We start from the raw sequence: 17574 nt of genomic DNA on the forward strand, positions 1-17574 counted from the left end.
TTTACATTTTATATGTTAATATTATGTTAATTTATATTTAAAAAATGAGTCATCAATGAGGGGTTAGGGGACCATAACGTTTTAGTTTATTTTCAGAGAGCGAGCAAAGGCGCTTAAGCCTAGGCACTAGGGCCAGAACACGGAGTAAAAACCTGTGTTCCATCCCAGGAAGGATCAAGGACCAAGGGGTGACATTAACCTTCTAAGCTTCGTCACCCCCACAGATATTCACCATATTTTTCGTTTTCATAAACTGAGCGGTTGGTACGAGATGTCCCCACTCATTGTTTTTATTATTTAATTGAAAACGCTGCACAGTAGGCCTAGCCGCTTTAATGCTTGTAATGCATCTTCGATGTACTGCAATCATTAATAATGACAAGAAAAATGATGGAAGTAGTCGATTCATAACTTTCCAGGATTCTTTCAATGAATGGCTGTGTATGTGTAGACTAGACTAGACTAGACTAGAGATTGCATCCATGATTTGTCAATTTTTTTTCATGGATTCTTCCAGAGATTTCTTTGGTAATTTCTATCGTGATTCTTTTTGATATTCTTCTATTTTTTTTCTTTCTTGATTCTTTCCGGAATTCATTCAGGTATTCCTCCCAAGATCCGATTAGAAATTCCTTTGGGGATTCTTCCGGGTTTTTTTTTTTCGATGTTTATCCCAAGATTCCTGCAGGGATTTCTTCTGAGGTTTCTTTAGGGATTTCTTCTGAATTATATGCAGAGATTTTTTCTGGTATTCCTAAAGTGGTTCCTAAGAAGATTTCTCTTATAAATGCTTCTGAATTCTTCCAGGGATTTCTTATGTATTGAGAATTTTTGAAATAATTTTTTTTCTGTTTTTAAATACTCAGTTCAGAAAAAAAATCCGATGATGTACTTTCAATTCGGTAGGAAGGGTATTTCTTAAAAGATTAAAGAAATCGAGCCTACATCTATTGAAACCAAGTGACTTTTGCTTTCTCTTTTCACTCAATGTATACAAAGGCACTCTTCAAAAACACAAAATACCTTTCAGCAGTGATCAATCGTTTGAATTTCATGTTCCATTTCAAACAACGGACACTATAGCCTTCATAACAAATTAGTAGATCCATCACTTTCGAAGACGGTGGATCTGGTTGAAGTCGGTCGTCGTTGATTAATTAATTGATGAATGAAATCAATTAACGATCCTTGCTTGGATATAGTCTTGATAGCGAGCGCCTACATTAATTATGAATGCGAACAAGATAAAATTTCAATGCGGCACCGTCACATCTTGAAGATGCTCCGAACCTACCTAAACTTGTGAGAACAAATTTGAATGTGCTTCGGCGCGGAAAAACGACGATGTTCTCACTACCATGGAAACAATACTGTTGAAATGTGACTTCAGAACGATACCCTAATTGGATGGTATCCCGTTTCGGCAACTAAAACCGGCTGCTTTGGTGTCACTCAGTCAGCACCGACGATACTCCAACTCCAACGACGAAAGGGATTAAATTATTATTGCCATTACAGCAACCAGGGGAGGAGCAGAAGCAGAGCGATGTTACTACTAATTCCTTTTCTGCCGCTTCCAACATCATTCTCACTAAAGCAACAAAGTACCTCTACACTTTTCTCCTAGTCAAGGTTGAGCGAGCTCTTGCTGCATTATGCATGGCAACGGAGAAAGCTGCTGTCCACCGGAATCACACAATTTGCACAACCAAAAGAGCGCGACCGCCTAGGGGTCTAGCAGGAAGGAGATGCAAATGCACTGCACTGATGATGAGTCAGGGACGTTTCTTCGAAACTTTTAGTGAGGCAACTAAACTTGATGGCTGTTTTATTCCTGGTAGAGGAAAAATGCTGGGCTTGTAATTTAATTCTAGGTAGCATTTTGGATTGCAAGAAGCTGACATTTTCTGAATTTCTTGAGAGGTGCTGTGGATAAAATACCGCGTTAATTGTAATTGTAAGTGTACGTTAATGAGTTAACGATTATCATTAATCATAGCAGTTTAAGCCATGTTTAAATGAATAAATACGATTGAAGTCAGAGTGGTTTAATCTGTCCCACCCAGCACGACGCGTCAATGATATGTTGCCTAATTATCAAACAATTCAAGTGCAGCCAGTAGTGCTTTGGTAATCGGTTCATGGTCGTTAAATGGCCAATATCGCTATAATAATGTATTCATTCATAGCAAATTATTATCATTCCTTCCAATAAAAGTCCCATATTGTTGGCAAATGGTACGCACCTCGATGGCTGGAATCAAACCAGTCCGTGTCAAACCGTAAATCGCTTATAAACGATATCGCTGACCGGTGGCCGCTCGCAGTGCAGTGCATCGTTGACCTACGTTAACATCGTCCCAACGGTTAGAATTAATTTGAATTGATTGGCGTGGACGACGCGAGTGCGCGCTACCTGACGAACGTCGTCGACGTTGTTGGCGCAATTGGAACCAGTGCGATTAGTGGGCTCAATCGAATCGGTGCCGGAACAGCGCGGGCCACTGACTGACTGACTGCAGAACGTGTGAAACAAGATGGCGCTGGTGCTGAAGGCTCTGTACCATGGGTACGATCGGTACCTCTACGATGCCCAAGGTAAGAGCTGTGAAATAGTGCAGGTGCCAAAAGGAAAGTTTCAGGCTCAACGATCTTAAACCCTTTGAGACGCGCGCCATTGTAAATAGTATAATACTACCTGAAAACCTCGCTCGTCATATGCAGAGCGAGCGTGGTGCAGTTTTAGCATCGTACAGGCGCGCGTCCTGAAAGGTTGAAATTAAAATGTATGTGAAAAATCCGTCATGCCCTGTGAAATTGATCAAAATACCTAATTGAAATTATAATATTTAAAACTAATAAGAGTCTCAAGATAGTCTAGCGCAATAGGCATTGGATCACTTTTACGGAAATGGCATTATCGATTCCCGTTTTGATCGGTACCTTCATGCAATGGAACACGCTAAGAAAGTCTTTCAACCAACAACAGTGGAAGTGTTAAAAGCACTTGTTCAAAAAGAAGCAGGCCAGGTTCCAGCTTAAACCAGTAGAGCCAGAAAGATTAAGATAAGAAGAAGAAGAAAATGCCAATAAATTGGAGCATGATGTGACGTTTTTGCCTTTCTCGTACACTAAGTGTACTGGAAAGGCTATATGTTCACTCCAAAAATGACTTTTCGATAGAAGGCCCGGAGGGTCGAGTCACATATACCAATCAACTCAGCTCGACGATTTGAGGTGATGTCTGTGTGTATGTATGTGTGTGGGTTTTTTTTTTTTTTTACTTGGTGGTAAAGCCTTTCTGCCTTCCCAACACGCGTTCGATAAGCATGACCAGTGCTACCGATTTCGTCCATCGCGTGCCAGTTCGTGAGGGACTCAGAACAGAGAAGAGAACTCTGAACCCTACGCCTCTAACCTCCACCAAGGTCTACAGTGCCTGCTTCCCCCGGATTCCACTAGAAGCGACTACTTCGGGGGGGGCTGTGCTCATGCACTTCACTTGTTATCAGCAGGCTTGATAATCCTCCTCGAAATCAAAAGAGTTTTGCAACATGCTCTAGAGCGGTGTTTTGCTTTTGCCTCGTCGCGAGGGAGCGAACGAACCCCAAACAGAGAGGCAATAAAAACTGAGCGAGGAAGAGGGGAACGAAAAAAGAGTTGATGATTATTTCGGGGTTTTGAGTGCGATTTTCGCCTCGAGAGTCTTTCTTTGTATGGGAATGGAACTCGCGAGAGCTTTTTGAGTGTGAGTGGACGTGAGAAACACAACAAGAAATTATGAGTGTTGGACGAACTCCTCGCTGCGCGGCAAGCTCGCGCTCGGTGCTGCTGAGGATTTGCGTTGTGATTTCTGAGTTTTATTTTCACTCCTCAGAAAATCGCCAAAATCGCTTCCTCATTTTCTCGCGAGGGAGTTTCTGTCAAGCCTGGTTATCAGGCATCCCAAGTAACATTTTAAGTTTTGTTCGGCTCTACAAGAGATCTTCATGACCAATTTTATAAAACTTGCAATAAAACTGAATCATACATCAAAACCTCTTGATAACCTCTTTAAGAGCATCTTCCGGCTAAGTGGACCACTCTCGGAGAGGTTTTGCAAACCGCATTAAGAGTAGCAATAAACCCGTTTTAAAACCTAGTTGAAATATTTCCCATTCTCGATTGTTGTTGTTTTTTTTTTCAACAAGAACTATGACAGCTCAAGATGCAGAGAAGCTTCTTCGATGGAACGTAAAGTTCAGGAGGATACATCATTCGTAAGTAGAAAGCGATTATTTCAAAGTAGTATTTTAGTAGTTATTGTGCTGGTAGGCTTATGCGCATTCGAATTTACCGTGAATATTTGGGTTGCAGAATCATAAAATTAATGCGCTTCGAAAATAGTGAATATTATCATCTTGGAATGAAATAAATCAATTTGTAAATTTAGTAAAACTATCTCGAATCACAAGAAAACTCAGCAGAGAGAGTTGATTTATGTGAGCATGTTATGAAAATGATTGTAAACTACCAATTCATTGCTAATTTAAGCAAAATTAACTATTTTTCATTCACATAAGCTAATTCTTCAATATGGCGACGGTTTAAAACGAAAGCAAGTTTACTTTTATGATGACCGCAATAAACCTAGCAGTGTCGTAGTTTCTGCTTTTCCACCAACAGATGTCGTTACTAATCGAACGGATCGCCATCTGTTGAGAGTATTAACAGTTTTATTGTGGTAATAATGATTGCCAAGAGGTTTACATATCGGAAAGTTTTGTTTACTCCTAAAATCTGTCTTTATGGATGTCTTCAAGTATACTATAAAACATTTTATCAATGGTTTTCATAAAAGCAGTAATAAAACTGCAAGTTTTAATTATTGCTGTAATAAAACATTAATAAAAATCAAACAAAACCAATCAGCGATGGAATTGTTACTTGGGATAGCTAGTCACGCTAGATCGCTGACTTTATCTCCGACATAACTGCTGCGCTCTCATGAGCTTTATCTTAATCACGTAGCTTTAACTGCTGCGCTCTCGTGAGCTTTCCCGAGCAAAGTCTAACAACAAAATGATAGCAAATCGATAACACGATTTGTAATCAGCAGCAAATTGATATCACATTTTAATATCAGATTGTCTTGATTCAATTTGATTTCAAATTTTGATTTCGTTTTGCTGTCACTTCAATTTATTATAAACTAGCTGACCCGGCAAACTATGTATTGCCCCATTTTAATTGTGGATCTTTCTTTACGTCACTTTAGTTCTGATGGTTTTAAATATCTTCTGTTCTGATATTTTCTCAATTTTTCTAATGTTTTTGTTATTTTTTTAATGGTAATGCTCTTACTTGAGAACAAATTAAACAATTCAAAAATCTTGTTGATGATTTCACGTTATCTTCCATTTGAGGCATTTGACTTTATCTTATTTTATCTTTGGTTGATTTTTTATGTGAAGGCCCACTCTTTCATAACAGTGCAAACGAACAGCCTATTTCAAAAGAAGGAAAAATCGCAGATAAAGAATGCTGTTTGTTGGTTTGGTTGCTAATCAACTCTTTATCAATGTATCTTAATGGGACAAATCGATCATAGAGTTCACAGTTCAACTGCCATAAACTACACAACAGCGCCACTCGAAAAAAAAAAGAAGGAAACATTTAGGTATGATGTAAATTTTAGCAGTTGGTCCGTAAAGAAAATGTAATAGCTGACCCGGCAAACTATGTATTGTCCCATTTTAATTGTGGATCTTTCTTTACGACACTTTAGTTCTGTTTCGTTAGGATGGTGGGGTGTTGCTCTCAGATGAAGGAAGGGTCGTTGACCCTCAACTTTTGAAGCATTCCTTGCCTTCAAAACCCTCCACATGCCAAATTTTGTTTTATTTGCTTGATTAATTTTTGAGTTATGAGTCATGTTTTACCAGTATGAGAGCATTTACCTTTACTCACCACCATAGAAACATTTCTGGTCTTCACAAACCTCCACATTTTTGACTGAGAATAAATTGAAACTTTTATCAGTACATTCTTATTACCTGGGAAACACACAGTTTGTGTTCATTTATCTGAATAAATTTTATCTTTTGTCGATCTTTTCTTTCTAGAAGGTCCCGGAGTGTAATGCGAAAGAATTGCTTATTTTTAAAAGAAGGAACAGTCTCAAATCAACTATTTAGCAGCGTGACTTGAAAAAACAGCATTAATATTAAAAGAAGAAAAATTCTCAGATGGAGTGAGAAGCATAAATATCGGGAAGTACAACCTGTGTTACAATGCGGGAATGATGTACATGTTGCCTGGTGGCATTTTGGTTAAATAACCATGCTGCCTAATGTCCGTTCGGGATATTGTTCATTCGGCTGTATAACGTTCAGCATAATGGTTATTTCGCTTTTCATAGAAGGAACTCACAATATTATTGACATTTCCAGCCTTAAAAACAAACCTCCATATTCCAAATTTATTTCCTTTTGCTTTTTTCACTGTTTTGTTACCGATGTTTTTTTGTTGGTTTTTGCTTTGTATTTTATGTTGAGTGTCGGACCCATCTCTTTTCTTTTTTAAAAACAGTAGGAAAATATTACAGAAGTGAATGGGTAAAGTACCGCTGTAACTGTGTTGTAGCCAAAAATGTAAGTAACATGAATATAGAGATGACATCATAAACCTCTACATGCCAAGTTTGATTCCCTTTGCTTGATTGATTCTCGAGTAATGAAGAAATGTCTGTTGTATGAGAGCTCCCCCTTTCCAGAAAAGGCAGGGTTTTCATATAGACTTAACTGCAATATACTTTTGTCAGGAATAAACCAGTTCTGTTTTATGAAGCCACTTGCTCCAACAGTTTATTTGCCTGTGTTTCATAAAATGGCTCATTCTTCAGCATGCCAACTAACATAACCTCATAATGTTTGACAGTTCTCATGTCATTTTGACAGATCTTACATGAGCAAGGTGAAGACAAAAAAATCTTTACTTTGCCGACCTTATTGCCATTCTCTTTTTGCTCATGTTACATCCTTCAAATTACCTGGAACTGTCAAAGATTTTATAGCTTATGTTTCGAGGTGTAATAAAGAATATCGTAATCAAGATTGAGATATTTTCTTATTAATATATTTCAAAATGTCATATATCAACCTGAAATGGAGTTCAGATTTACACCTTCTCTGCACCAGACCGGGTGTCGGACATCAATTTAGTTCCTAAGGATTTATGACGTGTGACCGCTGTCCGTTGGCAACATGGTGATGGTGTTATAATTGTAGTCGTTAGTCTCCCAGGTTCGGTTTAGATCATGTTGGTCCTTTCAACCTACCTTGCTTTTGTATTATTTAAAGGTATATATCTGGCGTTCAATTTGAATAGGTCGTATGTTTGTTGTGATTCCTATGTTGTTTAATTTTTTTCTGATATGCACCATTCTAACGAAGTTATTTTTTATGAAGCCTCAAAACATGCGTAAGAAAATGCCTCATGTCGTACCTCAACAAATTTAGTAAATGATATCATTTTTCCATTGCTCTTTGAGTTCTCAATGATATCCTACAAAGGTTCTGCAGGAATTTTTCGAGAAATTTTTCATTCAGGTTTTTTTTTTGAGAGTATTCAATAAAATTTTCTAGGTTTTTAGTCTTGAAGAAACCCATATATGAGTGCGGAAAAGTAGGGAAATATTTGTCCAGATAGCGTAATTTTCCAACGGTCAATACTAAGGTGACCGTGAAGCGCATCGCTCATGAATGGCAAAATGGGTGCCCGAGTATGGTACATAGCTACCTCCACTGAACTCCTACTGAGTGTGGGCGGAAATAGAGGCACGATCGGCACACGATTTCGGTTAGGGGAGATGCCCGACCGTGCAAGTTGATTGAGATTCAACTACAAATTAGAGAAGTTCCAATTTCCAGAAATTATCGACCCTTTTATACACGATTGCGTCACCGATCGGTTTTGCCACCGTTTGCAACCGACAGTGCACCCTCTGGAAGTGCCTCGAAAGATTAGTTGTACCGTGCGAATCCAAATAGCCATTGCAAGGCTCCAGCGTCTGGCCCGTACATGACCTGTTCGCCGGTTAGCATTCGCAGGGATGGCAGACCGGCGCGAGTAAGCTAACGTCCGGCCAGCAGAGCTGGTTTTGTCGGGTTGTAACCCTCATCCCGTGGGGGTCAGAAACCTGCCGGTTGGTGGCAGCCCTCTCAAGCCAGTTGCGCAGCCCCCGGTCCTCCCAGGCATGTTTCCTCGGGGCGAAGTCGGCACACCACGGGAGTTAGATACCACGGTCTTTCCTCGGTGACTATCGACGACAACCTTGCCAGCCACCACCGTTGTCGCCCCGCCGTTGTTCGCCACCCACGCTGCCCGCTGCCAAGCGCCTGCCATTGCGGGCCTGGTACTTCGGGACGAAGCCGTCGTCGCACCCGTTGGGTCAGAAACCCCCGGCCTTTCCTCTGTGGCTATCGGGGCCCACCTAGCCAGCCACTGCCGTATTTGCCTCAACATTCAAATTCAAATTTGTCAAATGTCACTGGACTGCGGTCACTGGAGCACCGCACTCTAGATTGGTTTTGTTGCTTTTGACTGTTGAGCTTTTCTCTCAGCACATTTCGGTTTCATTTGTATGGGAGCCCCCCTTTCCAGCGGGGGGAGGGTTCTCACACTATGCTAAGAACCTGCCCCGGCCCCAAACCCACCTTCATACAAAATTTCACGCCGATCGGTTCAGTAGTTTCCGAATCCATAGCGGTCAGACAGACAGACAGACAGACAGACAGACAGACAGACCGACAGACAGACAGACAGACAGACAGAAATTCATTTTTATATATATAGATATAAAAGTTTTTAAGTAATTTCAAAACTTCTAGGTGACCTTGTATAATACAACTAATGTTATATCATCAGTGCAATTAACATATTGCGTTTAAGTTTTCATATCATTCGAAAAACTATACATTTAACGATTTTTCCATTATTTCGCACTGATAGCAAAAACAGTTATCAATTTGATATCACTGATGGCAAGAATTGTTTTCAACTTGCTGTTACGGGAACATTTTTCTGCTTTCATTTTTGATGTTTTAACCGTTAAAACGACCAAAATGACAACAACCTGAGTTATCATAATTTGCAAAATCACAACATCAAAATTAGTTTTCAATTTGCTGTCAAGCTTTGCTCGGGTTGACATACTGCTGCTGCTCTCCAAGTTGACCAGTGGAATGCCGAGGTCAGTTCGGCAATGCCAGTTGGAGGGTGGCTATTCTACTTCGGGTGGCTTTCTCGCTGCGTTCGTTGACCTTTTCCTGGGCGAACCGGTTGAGTGCCGAGGTCGGTCCGGCGATTCCGGTTGGAGGGTGGCTTCCGGTTCGCTGGCGCCCCGACGACTCGAACCCGGTTGATTCGACGTAGTTTCTTGCGACTCAGCGTAGTCCCCGGCGGTGGAGCTAGCTTACTCCGACGGAGAGTTCTCCGGCGGTAGAATATCTCCCGAAACCGTTGTTCGCGTTGCGTATTCCTTCGATGTTGATTGGCAGGGTGTCGAAGTCGGTCCGGCGATTCCGGTTGGAGGATGGCTTCCGGTACGCTGGCGCTCCGACGACCCGAACCAGTGGTTTTCCACGGGCGCTGATTACTCAGATAGTCCCCGGCGGTGAATCTATCCTACTCCGACGAAGAGTTCCCCGGCGATGGAAGATCTTCCGAACCGATACTTCCCAGATCGGTGCCGAGGTCGGTCCTGCGATTCCGGTTGGAGGGTGACTTCCGGTTCACAGGCGCCCCGACGACCATTCACTGGTGGTTCTCGCGACATACTCGTCCTAGTCCCCGGCGGTGGAGCTAGCCTACTCCGACGGAGAGTTCCCCGGCGATGGAAGTTCTCCCGAACACGGTGGTTTGATCCCGACCAGTCAGGTGCCGAGGTCGGTTCGATGATTCCGGTTGGAGGGTGGCTTCCGGTTCACCGGCGCCCCGACGACCCAAGACCAGAGCGTTACGACTACTCGGACTAGTCCCCGACGGTGGATCTAGCCTACTCCGATCGCGATCCGATGCCCTTTGGTCTTCACGCCATTTCCGCTGCAGTGACGACAGGATCTGTCCTACAACCCTGTTCACCGCATTCCAGGTGCTTTCTTCCCGACACATTCGTTCTACAATGTTGTCGGGGCTAAGGCTTGTGGTACTCTCCGCTAACATCCCGTCTCGTGCTGCCCTGAATCTGGGACAGTGGAAAAGCACGTGCTCTGGTGTCTCCTCATTACTATGTATGTGTGTGTGTATGTATGTGTGTGTGTATGTGTGTATGTGTGTGTACAAAAAAACTCACATCACTTTTTGGCAGTAAACCTTAACCGATTTTAATGACCGACGGTTCATTCGACGGGGAATCTGGTCCCATTGTTTCCTATTGAAAATGGTTTGGATCGGTCCAGCCGTTCCGGAGTTATGGCCATTTAGGTGTTCCGGATCGGTACCCCAGGAAGGGGTCAGATATGAAAACGCTACAAACCCATCCATGCGATACATCAAACTACGGCATTTTCGATAACTTGATGAACGGTAAGCAGAAAAATGGTATCAGACCATATCTGAACCGGTAGTGTCCCGGAACCGGTTCCGGGTGTCCCGCCGGAAGTGGCCAAACATAAAAGTGCACTAAACCCATGCATGCGGCATATCAAACCGCAGCTTTTTCGATACCCTGATGAACAATAAGAAGGAATACATTCTCAGACCATATTGGAATCGGTAGTATTCCGGAACCGGTTCCAGATGTCCCGCTGGAGGTGACCAAGTATAAAAGTTAACCAAACCCAAGCAACCAAAAGTTCGGATTACACTTGAAGAACGAACTCAGAAGTTCAAGTTTGGTTCAATTCCGGTTTCGTTGAACTTAATTCTCCAAAAAGTTACTCTTGTATTGTTTATGAACTTGGAAGTACATGTACAAGCTTTTGACTTCTCTCAAACGACATTAAAGTCGAAAAACCCAGATTAATCCACCTAGTGGTGATAGTGCCTTTCTCGTCGAACATGTACTCATGATCTTTCCTTGGTCGGGATACGACTGGGATAGTTTTGCTTCAGAATGTTGTCTTTGCAGTCTTTTGGAGAAATCGAAAACACTAGTTTATGATTTTCAAGGTCAGGGTTTCCTTGCCAAGATGGCTTTGCTAAACTCAAAAATGTCATACGGAAGTTTTGGTATATACTGAGTCTGTTCGGTTTGAAACCGTCGTGATGCGGACAATCTAATACCTATCGGGTGGTCTACAATTCGGTCCCGGTTTTTGGAATCTTCCATTTTTGCTTTGTTTAGAAAATTTCTGTGCATGGGCCATCATTCTGAAGCATGATCTTTCCGTCGACGTAATCTAAACTGTTCCTAAATCCTGAGAATACTTTATTTAGTAAAGCAATAATTTGAAAAAAATTGGGAAACTTATTAATGGAACATATTTCGACGTTATGTTAAACGTAGAGCTGAAAAATATCAGAATTTTCAGTTGACTGCATGAGCACCTTCACTATCACTGAAGGCCGATCAACATCAAGACAAGCTAGGATATAACTTTTTTCACAATCACAGATGACTGAACGGTCTTCGACAAAGTTTTTTCTTCCCACTTTAGGCTATATTCTATTATCGTAGGTTACAAGATTCATGTAATATTTGACAAAAAATGCAAGCAATAAAACCATAAAAAAATTCCCAATAGTTTTAGACGCAAAAGAGGATTGAAAAAACTTTGTCCGAGGTTGATGCGATAATTTTCATTTTCCCATATAACTTTGATACTTCCTACTGTATATTTTTACACCTCAGGAATCTGAAATGGTTTGATTTGTTGAGATTGCTTTAGTACCGACAAACAGACATATCATTTGGAACATTTTGCTGTTATATTCATCGTCACAAAAAAATAATCGCCAAATGCTAATCAGGTTGCATTTCACAACCCGCTGCTGGCTTGATGGCGGTAGTGAGGAAACGTCAATCGATCAAAAACGATTTCACGCGTAACTTTACCAAACACCGTATCTAACAAAATCCACGAACGAAGACGATCGAAGGGGAAGTTGTTCCCATAGCAACTAATACATTGAGCATTTCAGAAACGTAAAAAATTCGGGCATTTTTTCACAAATCATCCCTAAAGGTGAGTGATACAAGTTACCTTAACGAAATTCAGCGCCTCATGTGAAAATCTCTTTTATGTTTACACAGAGTAATGCGGGGCAATGGTTCGCACGGGGCAAAAGTTCGCAGTGGGTCTTTCTCTGCGCACAAGTTAAAAACCCAGGCAAACTTGTATGGATTCGACACATTGTCAGGCCAGATACTCGTCAATAAAAACTGGTATGATTTCGTTATGTAGTGGCAGAGTTATGTAAACAAATGTGTTTCTAGCTGTTTTGATGTAATTTTTGGACCTTTTGTAATAATAATTTGTAATGATCGAAAGAAGAAGATTTACAAAATCTCTTGATGTCGAAGAATCGTCATTCATAGTAGTTCGAGAGGTGCACTCGAATAAACAAAAAGATTCCAGTGTTTCTTGTAGGAAGGAACATTGCTAAAGCCTCGACAGTGTGGCAAAAGTTCGCAGTAGCTGTGGGGCAAAAGTAAACACTATATTTCTGAATCTAGAGCATCAATATAGTAACGAAACATTTAAAGCAATGACGATTTCGTATAGAAACTCATATTATGTATAATATATGTAGTATGCACCTTTAAATCGTTCTGAAAAAGGATTTGAACTTACCTATTTTTGGAAGAAAATCGATTATAATTATGGAGGAATTCCACGGAGTCATGTCAGTCGATCCTGAGCGACCATTTCAAAAATATCTGAAACTTTGCACAGTTTTTTAATTTCATATAAATCGCCATTTTTTGATATTAAACCTTCATATTCACTCACGACTAACTTTTCAAAAGGGTGTATGCGAAAATAGTTCTAAAATATTCTAAAAGCTGTACAGCAAAAAGGGATTGTTCGATTGTTATAAATTTTTCAGCAAAGTTAGATAACTAAATGATGATTCCTTAGAAAATATACACTGTAAAAAATTTCTTTTTCTACTTTGAAAAAATATGATCTTTGTCACAAAAACTCAAATATCTCAAAACCCTATCTTTTTACCAACTTCAATTTTTTAGGGGAAATGGCCCATTATATCAGCTATCTACCATAAAATTTTGGTGATGGTAAACTGATAAACAAAAAAGTTATGACATTTCAAACATTTCACAATTTTTACATTTAGTAACAAAAAAAAAATTTTTTTTCTGTGTAAATTATTTCGAGAATTATATTTTGATGCTTATTTTATTGTAAAGGCTACCGCCTGAATTAAACATATTGTTTTCATGATACTTTAGTTTGATTATTCGTAATTACTATAGTATCTATTTGAAACTTAGACGCGATCCAGTGTTGTGATCAAAAATATTGAGATTGTCATACTTTTTATTGTACGTGACTGGTGAAAAAATCCCTTGATAGTGTTGAAAAGCTGTTGATTATAAGAAAAATGGAATTGAATTTATTTTTAAGACAAAAGCTGTATAATAAAAGTTTTATATACGCGTATACGTCTAGTTTATCCGCAAAATAAATCCCTCTTACACACTTATTTCTGAATTGCCTGTTCGGTACTTTTTTGACGAGATTATAACAGCAGTACGATCTCGGTAGTTTCGATAATCGATTTTACTGAGGCTCAGTAAAACAACTGTCAAAATCGTATGGAAAAGGTAAACAATGCATTTTTGCTGAACGAGTTCGGTGCTCAGCAGTTTTAATCTCGTCAAAAAATTACCGAACTCGGTAATCAAAATTAAGTGTGTAGAGAACAGACTTTATGATCGGAAGAATGCGAGTAACTTCAACAACAACAAATGCATAAGAGGTACATACCACAGACAAACAGACGAAACGCCTAGAACAATTTTAGTGAAAATTCATCGCACAGTTCACACTATCACCACCTGGTGGAAATGTTTCACGAAACACTGCGTTGTGCAATATCGTCATCAGAAGGCGCTAGTGTGAAACGTCAAACGCAAAGAAAAACGATGGGCGCTCTTCTTGTTATGAAAGCCACAACCAAGATTCAAAATGATCGTTGAAGGCGTGGTCAATGAAAATTTCGCCAGTGTTACGTTTGTTTGTCTGTATACATACCTGACAATGCTCACGAAAAAAAAACAAAAAAATACTACCGCTATGAATATTAAAAATTGTATAGTATTTTTTTTCTTCAGCCACCAACACCAAACAAGTAAGTTAAAATTAATAAGTGATTTTGTTTATTATAATCTAACGAACAAGATGAACAGTCGCTTTCTCAAAGGTATTCAACTCAACGCTCTCTTGTAGACCGTTTGATGAAAAAAAATGTTCAAAAGAGTTACGAAATCTCACCGAAAGCACCATAGATAAACTGAAAGAGACTGGTTATGCCCAAATGTCCACATTGTGTACAAAATTACGCATTTGCACGTCCTGCCGTCTAGAATTTGACAAACGAGCCATCTGTATATCATCGGTAAAGCAGGGCGCAGGAAGTTCGAAAACGACAACAACTGAGAAATTGCCATCAGCGACATCTGTTTAAACAATTTAATTACGCCCCTTTTCAAAAATGCCCTGTAATATTCTTCAACATCTATACCCATTTCAATATTTTTAACGTTGCAAAACACGCTTTCAACATTCATCTTGAGAAGAGGGAAAACACTTGTCCTCAAATGTAACAGCAAATTAATGAATAAACGACTAATGCGCGGAGGGCGTGATAAAATCGGAACATTACTGTACATAGTATATTATATGTATATATAATATATAATAAAAACAACTTGTTTTACTCACGCAAGGCCATTAACAATAAAATCAGCATCAAACTTCAATTTCCGGCCGAAATAATTTACACTAAAAAAAATTATTACTAAATGTGAAAATTGTGAAATGTTTGAATTGTCATAACTTTTTTGTTTATTTTCATGGTAGATTGCTAATACAATGGACCGTTTTCTCTAAAAAATTACGTTGGTAAAAAGATAGGGTTTTGAGATATTTGAGTTTTCGTGACAAAAATGATATTTTTTAATGTTAAAAAAGATTTTTTTCACAGTGTATATTTTCTTAGGAATCGCCATTTAGTTATCTAACTTTGCTAAACAATAAAATCAGCATCAAATCGCGATTCCCGGCCGAAATAATTTACACAGAAAATTTTTTTTTACTAAATGTAAAAATTGTGAAATTTTTGAAATGTTATAACTTTTTTGTTTATTAGTTTACCATCACCAGATTTTTATGGTAGATTGCTAATACAATGGACCGTTTTCCCTAAAAAATTCAAGTTGGTAAAAAGATAGGGTTTTGAGATATTTGAGTTTTTGTGACAAAAATGATGTTTTTCAATGATAAAATAGATTTTTTTTCACAGTGTATATTTTCTTAGAAATCACCATTTAGCTATCTAACTTTGCTGAAAAATTCATAACAATCGAACAATCCGTTTTTGCTGTGCATATTTTTGAATGTTTTTGAACCATTTTCACATACACCCTTTTGAAAAGTTAGTCGTGGCTCTAAATAAAAATTTGATATCGAAAAATGGCGATTTAGATGGAACTGAAAAACTGTGCAAAGTTTCAGTTCAATAGAAAATCATGAATTAAAAATTTTCCTTAATTTTGATGCTGTTGCTTGGAATCGCTCTATAAGGCAATCAGTGTGTTCGCCTTTTAAAAATGAAATCGCCATATTCATGTCAACCTTTGAAAGTTTTTGGGAATATTATGTTGTACTTTTTTGGGGGTCTTTCATAGCTAAGTTTGTTAATTCAAACTTATAATGCATCACCATACTGACGGAGGTTAGATTAAAATTACAGTCCCGTTCAAAAGTTTTGCAGCATATTTGTATTTTTTTTTTCAAGTAGTTTGTGTAACACTTACAACTGTAATTACTTCACAATGTATTTTGACAACTTCAGTAACGCTCTTTGTTATAAGTTTTGGAAGTGTTCATAAAATACACTGTATACTAAAGCAGAGTACCAGGCCGTGTTAGAATTGGCATGTAATGTCATAAATTGAAAGAAACACATTTCGTGCATGGAGTGAAATGGTGAACATGAATTTACATGAAATAAATGAACTTCAAACTATGGGGCAAAAGTTCGCATTTGAGTACTTGAATTAAAATTTTTATTACTAGAACTACCAAAGGAACGTGAAAAAATCTGGTTCTACGTTTCGAAGGTAACATGACAGGGATTCGTTTAACGAGAAACAACGATATTATTTTCTTTTTGTTTAATAGTTATTTGATAAAGACTGTTAGGTGCGAACTTTTGCTCCTCATTACTCTATGTTACATAAGGTGTTTGGTAAAGTTAGGTTTGATTTATTTATATTTGATTCAACCGTTGAAACAAGCACGATGGTTAGTGAGTAGAGTGAGACGTCTGTATATATGTGGTCTTAGTTTAGTCAAGATGATGTACTCTTATCTACACATATTTATCGCTTGCATTGACTTTGTTCACCACCAAGTTCCTGTGAAACACCCAATGCTGGTTCTGCATCACTATCGGTATTTTCTTCTAAGGTTAGGGAACGTCCATAAATTACGTTACGCTTTGAGGGGGGGGGGGTTGTTCGGCAAAGTGTGACGACCCATACTAAAATTTTAGAAGCCTCATACAAAAAGTGTGACATAGGAGGAAGGGGGGTTGAAAATTGTCAAAATTTGTGTGACATAATTTATGGACGTTCCCTTATTTAAAAAAACCGCGGTTTGATGTGTCGCATGCATGGGTTTGGTTAACTTTTGTATTTGGCCACATTCGGTAGGATACCCGAGAAGCCCAATCCTGAACACTACCGGTAGTTTTGAATGCGGTCTGAGCCAATTTTCTTGTTAACCGTTTATCGGGTTATCTAAAAAGTCACGATTTGTTGTATAGCATGCATGGGTTAGGATCACTTTTTCATTTAACCACTTCCAGCGGGACACCCGGAACCGATTCCGGGACAATACCGATTATCCCTTATATGGTTTAAAAATAGTTTCTTGCTAACTGTTCATCAGGCTTCCTATAAAGCCATGAATTTATTCGTCTAATGGATGGGTTTGGTTCATTTGTGCATTTGACCATTTCTGGCGTAACAACTGAAACGGTTCTGGAACACTACCGATATTGTCTAATGTGGTCTGAGCCTATTTTCTTGCTAACCGTTCATCAAGTTATCTGAAAAGCCACTATCTGATGTGTCACATGCATGTGTTTGGTGCCTTTTGGCATTTGGCCACTTCTGGCGGGACACTCTAGATCGGATCCGGAACACTATCGGTAGTCTTTAAAGAGATCTTAGTTGTGGTCGGAGCTTATTTTCTTGCTAACCGTTCATCAAATAATTTAAATATCCGCTGTTTAATGTGCCGCAGGCATGAGTTTGGTTCTCTTCCACATTTGACCACATCTGGCGGGACACCTGGAACTGTTTCCGGAACACTATCGGTTGATCCAAATATGGTCTGA

At 39.2% G+C, this 17574-nt stretch overlaps 1 protein-coding gene across 1 annotated transcript in view; it reads left to right on the forward strand.

Annotated features, from left to right (window-relative positions):
• Positions 1 to 2309: 2309 nt before the first annotated feature.
• The window catches only part of LOC115262361 (elongation of very long chain fatty acids protein AAEL008004-like), a 32196-nt gene continuing 16931 nt past the window's right edge, over positions 2310 to 17574 (forward strand). Inside the window, exon 1 of the mRNA XM_029864760.2 lies at positions 2310 to 2598. Within this exon, the coding sequence (XP_029720620.1) occupies positions 2538 to 2598 (61 nt within the window). The 5' untranslated portion in view covers positions 2310 to 2537. The remainder of the gene's footprint in view (positions 2599 to 17574) is intronic.

This window comes from Aedes albopictus, chromosome 3 (assembly GCF_035046485.1).
Source record: "Aedes albopictus strain Foshan chromosome 3, AalbF5, whole genome shotgun sequence".
Lineage (NCBI taxonomy): Eukaryota > Metazoa > Arthropoda > Insecta > Diptera > Culicidae > Aedes > Aedes albopictus.